The sequence below is a fragment of the Phyllostomus hastatus genome, unplaced genomic scaffold (genome assembly GCF_019186645.2).
Source record: "Phyllostomus hastatus isolate PE091 unplaced genomic scaffold, TTU_PhHast_1.1 phas_scaffold_78, whole genome shotgun sequence".
NCBI classification, from domain to species: domain Eukaryota; kingdom Metazoa; phylum Chordata; class Mammalia; order Chiroptera; family Phyllostomidae; genus Phyllostomus; species Phyllostomus hastatus.
In genome coordinates, this window is record NW_025334041.1 from 86,947,602 (window position 1) to 86,963,593 (window position 15,992).

At 35.0% G+C, this 15,992-nt stretch overlaps 1 protein-coding gene across 4 annotated transcripts in view; it reads right to left on the reverse strand.

Moving 5' to 3' along the window:
* The window catches only part of EXOC6B (exocyst complex component 6B), a 556,350-nt gene that overhangs the window by 326,263 nt on the left and 214,095 nt on the right, over window positions 1-15,992 (reverse strand). For all 4 annotated transcript variants that reach the window (XM_045827528.1, XM_045827527.1, XM_045827529.1 and 1 more), the window contains one exon: window positions 14,971-15,147. In XM_045827528.1, coding sequence (XP_045683484.1) covers window positions 14,971-15,147 — 177 coding nt within the window. The remainder of the gene's footprint in view (window positions 1-14,970; window positions 15,148-15,992) is intronic.

Here is a 15,992-nt window from a genome sequence, read left to right on the forward strand (position 1 = left end):
ACATGGCTAATCTGTCTGCTTCAACATGACTTTTACATTTATATGAGAAATATTAACAACTTACATCAAAGCAATTCTTAATTAATGTCTGCAAAACATTTGTTAAGTTTTTAACAAATACTATACTATACTATTTTAACAAATAGTATAGACCCTGTATACTATTAATATACCAGCTACCAAAGGACGCCACTATGCAGATGACTAAAAAGAATCTGAAGACAAAGTAAGAAAGTAAATTTATAAATAGGATTAATGAAAGGCATGTGGAAAACCAGTCTTATAAGCCTCTGCAGACAATATATTTTGAAGAAGATATAAAAATTCCAAGTAGAAATGAGAATATTAGATGGTCAGAAAGAAAAGGAACATGAACATTTTTAATTATGAAAATTCTTGCAAAAATTCAGGACCTGACTTTTATGATGCTTTTCTTCTTCTCTAATATGTCTTAGTTCAGGTCAAAGTCTCTGAAAATAAAAAGGTTAATGGGTAAGTTCCTCTCATTCAGAATAAAGAAAATGATTTAATTTATTAAAGAAGAAAAAGATTTTAATTTTAAAATAAATAATGGCATTCAGATGTTAACAGATATATTCATTTAATATTTCTGTACTACTCCCTGCACCCTAAAAAAAGTTGGGAGTTGGTAACTATTTGAATGACTCACTAAGGAATGGAGGTAGGGAAAAAAGTACTGTAAATTTTTTCAGACTATAAGATGCACCCCTCCCAAATTTCAGAGGAAAAGGCAGGTGCATCTTATACTCCAAATGTAGCTTACCGGGCTCACTGTGTGGGGGAGGGGTGGGGGAGTGCGAGGAAGTCTTTGTTATTTATGTTATTAAATATTTTGCCACATTTTTTGCTTCAAAATTTTTTCCCTATTTTCCTCCTCTAAAACCTAGGTGTATCTTATGGTCCTAAAAATATGGTAATTACAGGTAACAACCTGATAAACCTACCTGCTTTATTACTGGGTAAGTATACCATTAGGAAAGAAGAATAGAGTACAAGAAAAGATTACTTGCCTCCCTCCACTTGAGAGTAGAAGCAAATGTACTGAGAAATTTAACTATGCTGCTGATAAAGATGGTGTACGAAAACAGAAATGCATTAGCGCACTCTGGCCCTGTCGTTAGCACAGCTGTCCCAGGAGATACACACAAACACAGGCCATTTATTTTTCTCTTATGAAACCTTCAAAGTAGGTGGATCATTCAGAAAGAGTATGGCAGAAGTTTGCAAGGAATTTAAATGTTTCTCACTAATCATTTGAGTCATTCTCCTTGAAAATATGTTTGACTACCACTCTACACAAAACAGCTTCTCGGTATTAGTAAATGAATTCAAGAACTTGGTACCATTTCTGAACATTAGTTGGATCTCAGATCATTAAAATGTACCATGCATGTTTCTGAAAGGAGAAAACAACAAATGATTAGCTGAAGGGGCACTGCCTTTGCATTCAGAGGATTAATGTCGATGCTCATATTATGTGTGGAAGCCAGGAAATACCTGGCAAACTTTTCCACCACTTCACTTTTCTGTCCTACTTTGCTTCCAAAACTTCAGAGAAAAGAAGGGTAGAATTCATTCGGAAACAACCCTTCACAGAGCTGGACTGAACACCAACACATCAGCAAATCAGAAAGCCTAGGATTCTGAGTGACTAGAATTAGCAAAACTATAAGGAATTTTCTGAGTCTTTGAACATATAAGAGTACCCTGACCAGAGCCCTAGCCTCAAAGTTCCAGATTTTGCTGTGGAGTGTCTCACCAATCATTAGGATTCTTCTTGAGAAATACCCAAAGAGATTATTACCAAGTGTTTGCACTAAGCAGAAGAAAATAAGAAAAAATCACCATTTCTCTTTACTCAGACGCTGCAAAAACCTTTGTGGCCAAAAACAAAAGAGAGTCCCTCAAGAATTCTGTGCCTAAAGCTAAATGCTGGGGAAATAAAAGTTCAGCTGGTCTTTATTTAACAATGGTCCTACTCTATGCTAAGCAATTGTAAACTGTTAGGCAAAAAAGGCAATGAGAACTAAATATGGTATTAAGTATAGAAGTTCTGAGAGGAGGAAAAATTAATAAAAATAATAGAAAATAATGTTATAATATTATATGTAAAGAATATATAAAGAACTCATTAAAATCAAAGGGAAAAAATTATAAGAAAAATGGGGCAAAATACATGAGCAGAAAATTTACTGAAGAAAAGAGAAAATAAAAATAGGCCTCAAACTTGTAAGATACTACATTTCACTCATAGTAATGGAAATGCAAATTAAAGCTATACAGTGATACCATTTTTCATCTATGCAACTGGCCCAAATTCAAAGCTTAACAAAGTACTGAAGAAGTTGTCAGGAAACAGGCGTCTCACACATTGCTGTCGGGGAGAGATACAGGAAATGGTATAACCTCTAAGGAGCAAAACCTGACATCGAACAAAACTACACATGCCCTTACCTCATGAATCAATAGTCCTGCTTCTAGGAACCTACCCTGAATATATACCTCAGGTTTTAGGGTTTATTTTGAAACTTTTTTATGTTTTAAGATGTTTTATGTACAGTAAAATATACCCTTTCTAATGAACAATTCAATGAGTTCTGACAAATCCATAGTCTTGTAATCATCAGCACAAACTAGATTGTAAAAGACCCACCACTCCCAAAATTCCCTTGTACCCCAATGTAGTCAATTTGATCCCTGACACCCATCACTTAGCAAACACTGACCCATTTTATGTCCCTGAAGTTTTCCCTTTTCAGAAGTGCCATAGAAATAGATTCAGATGCATTGCAGCCTTTGGATCTGGCTTCTCTCATTTAACACACTGCATGTGAGGTTCAACACAGATAGACCTGCGCTTTCATGTACAGAAAGCTATAGCTCATGTCTTTCCGTTTCAGAGTGATACTCCAGTTATGGATATACCACAGTTAATTGACCCTCTCTCCCACAGAGGGACAGTTGGGTTGTTTCTACTTTCTAATAACGTATGAATAAAGTTGCTATGAACATTCAGGTATGGGCTTTGTGTAAATATAATGGGTGAATACCTAAAAGTGAGATTGCTGGATCATATATGGTAAGTGTATATGAATAAACACTACAAAACTATTTTCCAAATTGTCCATACTGTTTTGCATTTTCAATGCAATGTGTAAGAATTCCAGTTGCTTTGCAATCTGCCCTTTACCTGGTATTGTCAGCATTATTTTTAACTAAGTCTAGCAATTGAATAGTTGAAACACTATACTTTAATTTGAAAACATTAAAAATTATTAAACACCCACATGTAGAAGATTGGCTGAATGAACTACAAGTACATTCAGTTAATGATGTACTATCTGGTAGTAAAAGTAAAATGACAAAGATTTCTACAAACTAATGCAGATATATTTTCAGGATAAAAGTCACTACAAAAAGGAGAACATAGGCAGGAAAATCTCAGATATTTCATGCAGCAACATTTTTACTGATACGTTCCCCCAGAGCAAGGGACATAAAGGAAAGAATAAACAAATGGGATCTCATCAAAATAAAAAGCTTCTGCACAGCTAAAGAAAACAGTAATAAAATAAAAAGAGAACCAACTATATGGGAAAACATATTTGCCAATGATACCTCAGACAAGGGTTTAATCTCCAAAATATATAAAGAACTTACACGACTCCACTCTAAGAAGACAAGCAACCCAATCAAAAAATGGGCAAAGGACTTAAACAGACACTTCTCCAAGAAGGACATACAGAGGATCCAGAGTACATGAAAAGATGCTCAATATCGCTAGCTATCAGAGAGATGCAAATTAAAACCACAATGAGATACCACTTTACACGAGTCAGAATGGCCATCATAAACAAAGCAACAAACAACAAGTGTTGGAGAGGCTGTGGAGAAAAGGGGACCCTAGTGTACTGTTGGTGGGATTGCAGACTGGTACAACCACTATGGAAAACAGTATGGAATTTTCTCAGAAAACTAAAAATGGATCTGCCTTTTGACCCAGCAATTCCACTGCTAGGATTATATCCTAAGAACCCTGAAACACCAATCCAAAAGAACCTATGCACCCCAATGTTCATAGCAGCACAATTTACAATAGCCAAGTGCTGGAAGCAACCTAGATGTCCATCAGTAAATGAATGGATCAAAAAACTATGGTACATTTACACAATGGAATTCTATGCATCAGAAAGAAAGAAGGAGCTCCTACCCTTTGCAACAGCATGGATGCAACTGGAAAGCATTATGCTAAGCAAAATAAGCCAAGCAGTGAAAGACAAATACCATATGATCTCACCCTTAACAGGAACCTAAACAACAAAACAAAGAAACAAGCAAAATATAACCAAAGACTCTGAACTAGAGAACAGACTGACAGTGTTCAGAGGGGAGGGGAGAAGAAAGGGAATTTCAGGGGGATTTCAGGAGGAAAGGGGAAGGGTTTACAGGAACAAGTATAAAGGACACACGGATAAAAACTAGGGGCAGGTGAAAATGGGAGGGAGAAGGGGAGGGCTGGGTAGGTGGGCTGGGATGGGAGTAAAAGATAGAAAATTGTACTGCAACAACAATTAAAATAAAAACAGCTTGATTTAAAAAAATACACTGATACTATTAAAAGCAAAAATAAATAAATAAATAAATAAACAAATAAATAAAGCAGATTTAATAAAGTAAAAAAATAAGTACGACTGCAAAAAAAGTAACTACAAAAAATATACGTGTATTATGCTAATTAACAGTCACGTTGTGTAAGATGTCAATCAGGAAGGGTACAGACACATACACAGAGGGTGGGTAGGAACAAAGTGGAAGGGGTCAAGAGGAGAATGGGGTTTTACTGGATGTAGCTTATATAATTTTGCCTTTTAAACCCTGTTCATATTTTACATAACAATAAAAGAAGGCAACTGTGAAAAAATAATGCAAAAAAACACACAAGAGAACCTAATTATATATCAATTTGGTAACAATCACATAGAAGGAAAAAAAATAGCCAAGAAACATTTGAACAAAATATTCTGAACTACATAGCCTCAGTGGGATATATTGTAGGATAAAAAGAACAGGCAAAAAATCTTGAACTTAATAAATATACTGCTTTAGTAACATTTGTAAAGCAATTATGGATGGAACTACCAGTACTTTGTTTGTGATGTATGATTAGACAAATGAATAAATATATAGTTACTCTAGAAACCTGAATTCTAAGGGATACAAATCTAGAATAGGAGGAAATATTTCCTGTAATATCAGGTTGAAATTACAAGCATTAGTTTTAACTCACGATTTTTAAAACAGTCTATGTGTTGGTGTGGCATGTGTATTTCTTTGCTCTGTCCACAAAGGAACATACCTACTGCCCATATCTCAGTTTCTAAATATCGTTCTCCAGTAATGGGAAAAGAGCTCTTTGAAGAAACAGCTGGGGCTGGGGCTGGGGCTGGGGCTGGGCCAGAACCTAGAGTAAATCAAGAGCACCTTGTACCAGGAAAGGAAAAGGAATTAATCAAAATTGATGGAAGCAATAAGGGAAATGCAAATAAAAACTACAATGAGATACCACCTCACACCTGTAAGAATGGCTATTATCAACAAGACAGGTAATATCAAGTATTGGATGAATTGTGGAGGAAAAAGAACCCTCATTCATTGCTTATGGGAATGTACACTGGTACAGACACTATGGAAAACAGTATGGAGATTTCTCAAACAATTAAGAATAGAGTTACTATATGACCCAGACACCCCTCTTCTTGGATATCTGCCTGAAAAATTTGAAAACATTTATTCGCAAAGATATATGCACCCATATGTTCACTGAAGCATTATTCACAGTGGCCAAGACATGAAAACAATCACTGTGTCCCTCCATAGATGATTGGATAAAGCAGCTGTGGTACATATACACAATGGAATACTGGTCAGCCATAAGAAAAGAAGAAATATTGCCATTTGCAACAAATAGATGGATCTTGAGAATATCATGCTAAGCAAAATAAGTCAGAAAAAAGTCAAGAATCAAATTATTTCATTCATATGTGGGACATAAGAATGAAAGATACAAATGAACAAAGAAAACAAATGAATGGAAACTCAGACACAGACAACAAACAGTGCAGTGGTTCCCCAAGAGAAGGGGGATGGGGCAATAGAAAAGGGTAAAGGAGACCAAACGTATGGAGGCAAAAGGAGATTTCACTTTGGGTGGTGAACACATAACACAATATACAGATGATGCATTACAGAACTGTACACTTGAAACCTATATAATTTTATTAACTAATGTCACCTCAATAAATGTAATTTAAAAAACTGATAAAGACATGTCAATGGATAATGGTTGAGACTTATGCAGGCCACATTGGGAACAATTAGAGAATCAAAATGAAAGACAAGAGTGTAATATAACCCATTGTATATAAAATAAGAATCCACATGCCAAGACTAATGCCTCCCTAAAAAAAGAAAAGGGAGAAAAGTTCTTTTTTATAGCAGAATGCAAATAATCATTGTCAAAGAAATGATAAAAAATATAAAAAAATCACTATTTCATAATCACCACACTAACACATGGTTCAGCAAAGAATCTTCAGTGAATTCTAAAACCAATGGGTAAAAAACTGGTAAGGAACACGGTAGTCACTTAGTCTAAAAGAATCACTCCACCAATCACTTATTAATTACAAAGAGGGAAAGGTACCTTTCCCATAGACACCACTTCAACCAATTGTGTACCTCCTCATATGATGCAATTAAAAGAAAATATTATTTTTGTAATATCCTGCCAACACTAATTAAACTTAACCTAATCATGAGGATGTACCAAATGTATCTAATGAGAGACATTAAAGGAGAATAAACAGACATAAAAATTAAACACAATGTGTGATATTTGTCTGGATATGGCTGCAGGAAAAATGAAAGAAAAAAGTCTGCTATCAGAGACATAATTGAGAAAACTGAAGAAATTAGTATATGGGTTATATATTAAGTGGCAGTTATTGTATCAATGGTAAATTTCATAAGTGTGATAATTGTCTTGTTGTTATAAAAGACAATGTCATTCTTAGGGAACTACAGATTGCTGTACTGAGAGTTCAAATATGATGAATGAAATATGACAATGTCAAATGTCTTAGCTTTGTGTAGGGTAAGTGGATATATGTATATTTTGATTCTTTCAACATCAAATATTTAAGTATGTTAAATTTTAAGTGAAGCCTGTAAGTAAAGGGTATATGAGGTTCATTTTACTATTTTTTAAAATATATTTTATTGATTATGCTATTACAGTTGTCCCATTCTCCCCCCTTTATTCCCCTCTGCCCTTCACCCCTCCTCCCACCAGCATCCCCCCACCCTTAGTTCATACCCATGGGTTGTACATGTAAGTTCTTTGGCTTCTCCATTTCCTATACTATTCTTAACTTCCCCCTGTCTATGTTATGCCTACTACCTGTTATGCTTCTTATTCCCTGTACCTTTCCCCCCATTCTCTTCCTTCCCCTCCCAATGATAACCCTCCATGGGACTCTGTTCCTATTCTAGTTGTTTGCTTAGTTTGTTTTTGTTTTTTTAGATTCCATTGTTGATAGTTGTGAGTTTGTTTTTATTTTACTGTTCATATTTTGGTCATTTTCTTTTTCTTAGATAAGTCTTTTTAACATTTGATATAATAAAGGCTTGATGATGATGAACTCCTTTAACTTGACCTTATCTGGGAAGCACTTTATCTGCCCTTCCATTCTAAATGGTAGCTTTGCTGGATAGAGTATTCTTGGATGTAGGTCCTTGCCTTTCATGACTTTGAATACTTCTTGCCAGCCCCTTCTTGCCTGTAAGATTTCTTTCAGCTGATAGTGTTATGGGCACTCCTTTGTAGGTAACTGTCTGGTTTTCTCTTACTGCTTTTAAGATTCTCTCCTCATCTTTAATCTTGGGTAATTTATTATGATGTGCCTTAGTATGTGTTTCTTGGGTCCAACTTCTTTGGGACTCTCTGAGCTTCCTAGACTTCCTGGAAGTCTATTTCCTTTGCCAGATTGAGAAAGTTCTCCATTATTTTTTCAAGTAAGTTTCCAATTCCTTGCTCTTCCTCTTCTCCTTATGGCACCCCTATGATTCAGATGTTGGAATGTTTAAAGTTGTCTGGAGGTTCCTATGCCTCTCCTCATTTTTTTTGAATTCTTGTCTCTTCATTCTGTTCGGGTTCAATGTTTATTTCTTCCTTTTGCTCCAAATCTTTGATTTGAGTCCTGGTTCCCTTTTCTTCACAGTTGGTTCCCTGTACATTTTCCTTTATTTCACTTTGTGTAGCCTTCACTTTTTCCTTTATTTTTCAAACATACTCAATCATTTCTGTGAGCATCCTGATTACCAGTGTTTTGAACTCTGCATCTGGTAAGTTGGTTCTCTCTTCAACAGTTAATTCTATTTTTAGAGCTTTGATCTGTTCTTTCATTTGCACCTGATTTTTTTTTTTTTTGGTCTGCGCACACCTGTTACATACTAAGGGGCAGAGCCTTAGGTACTTGGTAGGGCAAGGTAACCCATGTCACTGCCTTGTGGCTCAGTCTAAATGAATGTTTCTTCTTTAACCCTTTGGTTTTCAGACTTCCATACAGTTCGATTTTCAGGCAGTTATGTTCATTTTTTTTTAATTTGTTATTGTCCCTCTTTCAGTTGTACAGGGAGACAAAGTGTATTTAACTACACCTCCATCTTGGCCAGATGTCTCTACTTTTTTGAACATCTAAAACTTCAAACAATAATTTTTTAAAAGAAGGTAACACAGAAGAGGTGAGAATAAACTACTCTTGTGAAAAGTAGAATTAGATATTTTAGACAAGAAGAAGAAAGGAACACATTCCTTACTTGGTGTTATTAGCAACCTAGCACAGAGTTAAGGTGGTGGCTTAATAAGCAATGAGTGTATAAAGGAGAAATTCTGTAAGATCTGAAAAGGCAGGTAGATGTCTATAACTGAGGCAAATAATTTTAAAATGACAAGATCTTTTTAATATCACTGTAATAAAAAATTAATAAGATTTTAAATCAATATGAGCCATAATATATTTTTGACTAGGCCTAAAAATCAAAGAATGGGAATAGAAACCCAAAACAGAATGTCTCAAGCATGTCATAATGTTTTCATTCAACTTTCTAAATTGTCTTTATTGCCATTTGACTATACATGTGGGTATCTATTAATACTTTTCATCTGATTGTATATATTAGCTTTAATAGATCAGCTTTCATTACGAATAGAATTGAAAAACTCAAAGCCTACAAGGGGCCAGTGGGCATTGGGAATAAGCGAAGTAGGCCAGCATTTTAAACTGCATTCCCTGAAAGACATACTATAATTTATTTTTACAAAAGACTATGTTCTCATCATTTCTTTCAAACATGTGGTCCTCAGTCTATCTTTCATTCACCTTTTAATCAAGACTCAGTATAAATAATAATACATTTCCCTCAACAACAGCATAAATGTGATAATAAATGGCAATTGCCAATGTACAGAGATGGCGAGAGTTGTGGCTTAGTGGAGAAACCGGATCCCTGTGACAACATTGCTATCAGGGCGAGTCTCTGACTACCATGCTTAGAAAGGGTCTAAGTTGGAAATACAGATTTTTATGTGAATTCAATTGACTTTTAAAGGTTGGCAACTACGTTTTAAAATGTTAAGCACTATACAAGCCAAAAACCATTTTGCAAGCTGTTTCTGGTCCATGGGCAATGCCAATCAGCAACCTCTGGTTTAAATTCTAAAGTTCTAATAGTATCCTTTATTTCATTAGTTTACTGAGAAGTGATGCTCATTTTCTGTTACTTTCCTCTCAATAGAAAGTTTTATAAAAAACAATTTGAAATTTGGGTTAAATATCCTGATAACTAGAATTTTTCCCAAACAAGTTGACATAAATTGGCATTTTTATAGGTTAGAAAAGAGATGCTTAGAGAAATGACATAATTTGTTCCCAACAGCACAAAGCTGAGAGAACTTGTACCTTTTAAATACAAATCTTGAGCTGTTTCCAATCACCCTGTGTTATAGACTGAATTGTGTCAGCCCCAAAATTCTTATATTGAAGCCCTAATACCCAATGTGACTGTATCTGGAGACAGGGCCTTTAAGGAGGTAATTAGGTTCAATGAAATCATAAGAGTGGGGCCCTAATACAATAGGACTGGTGTCCTTGTAAGAAGAGGAAGACACACCAGAGGGAAGCACAGGGAACTAGACAAGTGAGAACATAGCAAGAAGGGAGCCATTCGCAAGGCAAGGAGAGAGGCCTGAGCAGAAACCAACCCTGCTGCCACTTAGATCTTGGGGCTTACAGAAAACAAATTTCTGTTGTTTAAGCCACATGGTCTGTGGTATTTTGTTATGGCAGCACTAGCAAATACACACTGTTACTTCAAAATTAGTATGTACAACAATTATTAAGACTTCCCAAAAGGATTTATATTATGTGCCATTAGTAGTTAAATTAGCAATTTCATCTGTTAACTCCACCAAAATCTTGAGGGCCAATCCTGAGGTGGATCACTTGATCACATTCATTTTTCTGACCCATATCTATGAAGAGCTGCATGAATAACATGGAGGCCATTGCTCTCTACTAGTGTGTAAACAACGAGAGAGACAAACTAGAGTATGAGATGTGCCATAAGTGTGTTCCAATGACATGTTCTAAGAATGCAGAAGTTCTGAAGTAACCTGAAAACAAAGAAGAAATCACAGGTTCTGCTTTCTGGAACTATTTCTTACTCAATACCGCTCTATTTCAGCATATTTTTTGTTTACACTAGATGGTGTTTATCAGTCCATACAAATATACATTATCAAAAACTACATCAACTTTTTAAATTTTTACTCCCCCCAAAAAACACACAACCATTATGCCTAATTGGTAACTATTACATAATAACAACATTTTGTGTCCCAAGCACTGTGATAAGAGTATTTTAGACACTATTTCAGTCAATCCTCACAATAACTCTACCCTCAGGAAGTATTACTATCCTCCTTCTTACACGTAACATATCACCTTACAGAGTTCTTTGTATTTAATCTTCAAATATCTAAAAAATGATAGTGTTGATGTTTCCAGACCCATAAATACACTCTCAATCTAAAATTTTCACTACTTCTAAAAGTATTTAAGTCCTATCTAGACATTTACAGAAGAGCAATTATGTAGCACAGGATGATAAAGAGATTCAAACCAAATTCCTGAAATCATATGTATTTCCATTAATGATCAATTGAATTAAGTCATGAATCAGAAATTGTTAAATATCATCAGTTTATAGTTCAACTTTAATATATAAGTTGTAAAAAAAAAAGTTTACTTTAGTTAAGGTAACCATCTTAGCTTAGACAAAAATGAAACACAGAGCTTCACGGGGGAATACTTATCCTGCAACACTTATCAGCAATCAAGAGACTGACTCAATCGGGTCACCATGTGAGACAGTTTTTCATCTAACACGACAATTTACCACTATAACTTCATCCTAAGTTCTCAGTTTCTCCCATATCTGTCACAATTTGATTTCAGATGAACAATATATGAACTATATGCCTACCATGTACAAAGTTGTGTTCTAGGTATTTCCTACCATCTCATTCTGTGGTCTTCTATTAAGTATCATCAAGCTAAAGATATAGAACATAGTCTAAAAATATCATTTGACTCAAAGAATATATTAAGTGTACTTCCATTAAAAGCACCAAAAAAATGGTAAAAAGCTCTTACTTCAGAGAATAAAAATACCTAACCTTAAATAGGTTAAATCAGAATCAAAATTTCATGAACAATAATGCTGGTAACCTGTTACAAGCAACAGATTTTAGAAAGCAAAATAAAACTTTCTTTTCAAGTGCTACATTCATTGTTAGAGAAATTTTAAGACATATTAATGAAAAATCAATAGGAGACCCAAACCATGGGTTTGTTTTCTTTATGTACTAAAAATTCTTCCTTGTGGTCCTCTCTTCGCCTGTCACTCAAAGTGCACTCTGAGAGCAGAAGCACCATTTCTACCTGGGTGTGTGTTAAAAATGCAGAATCTGAGACTCACCCTCAACCTGCAGAATCAGAATCACGAGTTTCATGAATCCCCTGAAATTTCACACAGAACTTTTTGTGAGTGAATGATAAGCACATTTTACTGGGGAAGATTCCATATATATTTATTTTCAAACTCTCAAAGTAATACATTACCCCAAATAGATTAAGAACCACTGTCCTACAGGATTCTTTGACACAGTTTAAAAGTCAAAATATTTCAAAAACTATTTACGCTGCTCTCGATGAGGTCTGCTGAAGAATGACAAGAATGAAGGTCAGAACGTCACACTGGGTCACGAAAGACCTTATCTGAAGAATTTATTCACACCATGCAAGAACTATGCCAAGAAACCAGTTTGAAGACATCTAAATAAATAATTCTCTACATGAGGTTTGAGATTAAGAATGTGCACTTGAAGAAGACTCAAACTGAGAAGTAAATAAATATAAAATAGACATTTTTTAAGATAGGATGCCATTAGATGACAGTGAAGTGTTGAATTCTTGTTTTAAGAGCTCAATCAGCAAATCTCTAATGTGAATTGTTTGATCTGGGATGGAGAGTATTTTAAAAAGTTAACTTCCAACTACATTCCTCTAATACTTCCTTTATGAGGAGCCCCCAACACACTTTACTAATCCTACTTTCTTCATCTCCTCTGGACCTCAGAAGATAAAACAAAAAAGAAATATGACACAAAAATTAAAAGGGATGTGCTCAGAGTAGTCAGTGAGCTAATGATAAAAAATGGCTCCTATGCAGAAGGTTCTCAGTGATATATGAGAACCATGTATATATTTCATTCTTTTATCTTATCATCTAACCATCTCTTCAGGCTGTGTATTACCCAGGAGCATGGACTATGTCTAACTTCTGTTTCCCTAAACCATAGTGCCTGCTGGAATTTCATTCCCTTGACAGGTACCCAATGCAAATAAGCAGCATTAACTGGTCTGGCTTGAGCCTGATTCTTTATTGTATTACTACTGTAACATGTCATTAGTGATGAGTCTACTACCTGAGAGTCTGCTCTCCAGGATGAAGCTACATCCTGCCATCCCAGTCATTCCAGGCAAGAAGAGAGAACACTAGAAAATATCAGAGGGGTCAAGTCTTCTTTGCCCCTTTCTGTCCCCTTTTCATGGGTATCTGATTCTTTTCTTAGTTCTGTTCCTTAGGGCTATTAAAAGTTCTTGCACCTTGGCCAGTGTGGCTCAGTTGGTTGGAGCATCATCCCATAACCAAAAGGTTGCGGGTTCAATTCCAGGTCAGGGCACATGTGACAGGCAATCAATTGATGCTTCCCTCTTGCGTCGATATTTCTCCCTTCCTCTCTCTCTAAAAAGGCAATAAAAAAGTCCTCAGGTGAGGATTTAAAAAAAGTTTTTGTTATTCAAGTACAATAGGGATTATGATAAAACTTTCTCACATTGTTAACTATTAATGTACCTCAGTTACACAACACGGATAAATAATAAATGCAATTATTCACTTATATTGTAGAACTGTGTCCTCTCAAAAATGATAACTATACAAAAAATATAGAACTTTACAAGTATAATAGTCTCTCAGACACCTCAATCAAATGTAAATGCTAATGTTCCCATTATTTGCTCTTCTGCCCAAACAATTTAAACAGTGGCAATTAGATTTTTGACATGAAAGAGGAATAATAATAAAGACAGGGATACTGATGGTAGTGATACTTAAGAAGTGAGGAAGGAAGGGTAATGAAAATAGGGCAAGAACTAATATCTGCATAAACCACCTTTTATAGTACAGGCACTTGTGCAAACCTATGGGGGCAGAGAATACTGTCTTCACTTGACAGATAAGGACACTAATGTTCCAACAGATTAAACAATTACCTAAGATTATGAAGTTAGATGGTGACAAGTTTTGGGGGAGAGGGGAGTAAGGAGAATAGCAAGGGTAAACAGCGAAGGACAAGGAAGTGGATGAGACAGTGAAGCCAATTTTATCTGAAGAAACAGTAAAAAGGAGACAGCACTTAAAGGCAAAGTGGCTGACAGAATACAGGAGTAAAGGGTTCCTTGCACATGTCCCTAAACATTTTTAAAGTAAATGACGTGATCATAAATGCTAATTTTTAAAAAGTAATGGTCAGTTACCATGGTCAGTAGGTCACTTTTCAACCACTAGACTCACAGAGAAATTAATCCTATTATACAAATAAGTATTTACAAAAACATTGTAACAGGAAATTTCATGTCACAGTAGTTTTATTTTTAAAACCACATTACACTTCCAACAACAAAGAGGGATATAAAAATATATAATAGTTAAGCCACTTAATCTTTTTCTTTATGAATATGACACAGATCTAATCTAAGAGGTTATGGACAAGTCACAAAATTCCCAGATTCTCTGTCATCATTCATACATTTATTTCCTTCAGAAATGTATTCTCAACTTTCTGGAACTGTTCTATATTTTCAATCTGAACCAAGGCTAAGAAATTCCTTTGTTCATTCCCCACTGTTTAAAGTAACATCTTTTATTTTCCTCAAAAAACTTTGTCTAGCTCAATGGAGGTCACCTAGATCCTTTCTCCAGGTCAGGTAAACTCTACTCTTCCCTTAATGTAGTACCTACTCAGTCAGTCTTTAAAAAAAAAAAAAAAATCCCTGAAACTTGTTTTTAGAAAAAGAATTAGAATCTAAAATATCTTAGTGTATCTTCAGATTCCTTAAATGGGAACTATTTGTATTTAAAATGACAACTAATTCCAGAATATCATAAAAACTGTATTAAATGGATAAATACTTTACCACATCTCAAGCATACTGTGTTTAAACCTAACAACAATCTCACATCCTCCGTTCGAATTTTAGTTACCTCTTCATCATCATCGTCATCTTCAACATCCAGAATTCCTGAATCCTGTTCAGACTTGGGGCTAGTGCTTTCTAGCTCTGTATCAAAAATTGTATATGCATCTTTCTTCAATTTTCTCTTGCTACCTATTCTAGGGTGTTGCAAGACGATGTTATCCAGGTTTCTTTGCTGTTGGGCCTAGGATAAAGACATACACACAGAGATTAAAGAAAAAGGAAAGAAAATAATTAAGCATTCAAAACACTTCTGCTTTTCAAGCCCTGGCCAGGTAGCTCAGTTGGTTAGAGAATTATCCCAATACATCAAAGTTGCGGGTTCAAACTCTGGTCAGGGCGCATACAAGAAACAACTAATGAATGCATAAATGGAACAACAAATCAATGTCTCTCTTTTTCACTTTCTCTTTATTCTCTCTCTTCCTCTTTCTTTAATATCAATAAATTTTTTAAAAAAATTTCTGATTTTCAATAAATTGATATCTTAAAGAAAATACAAAAAAAAATTAATACACAGTTTCAGTTCTAGAAATAAACCCAAACATATCAATGTATACATTTTTAACCCTGAAGTTACCCCTCGTGATTCATTTTTCCAGTTTCCACAGAAAAAAAAGATAATCAGTCAATATTATCATAAGACTTTTCAAATATAATCACCACAAAAATGAAATCTACCTATTTTCCTCTAAGTAGCCAAAAGATTGGTACAAATGACCAGATATTTACATCTCACAAGATAAATGCATGCTGGAACCATGTGGTGGGGGAGGCAGACAGAGCCTTTCCGCTTTAGGGACTCATTTACAGTTGTGTGAATCTAAGTACAAGACCAACGCAATTCTCCTGGTTAAGAAAATAACATACCTTAGAGAGTGATTTGAACTAATTAATCCAACAAGGTTTCATGACCTTAACTGTAGGAAACAGAGTTGTAAAGGCTCTCTTCTTCTGAACTTTTAGAGAAAAGGAAGTATAATCCCCTCAGCTTAAAAAATAGATTTAAATGATGGTGTGATTTCAATA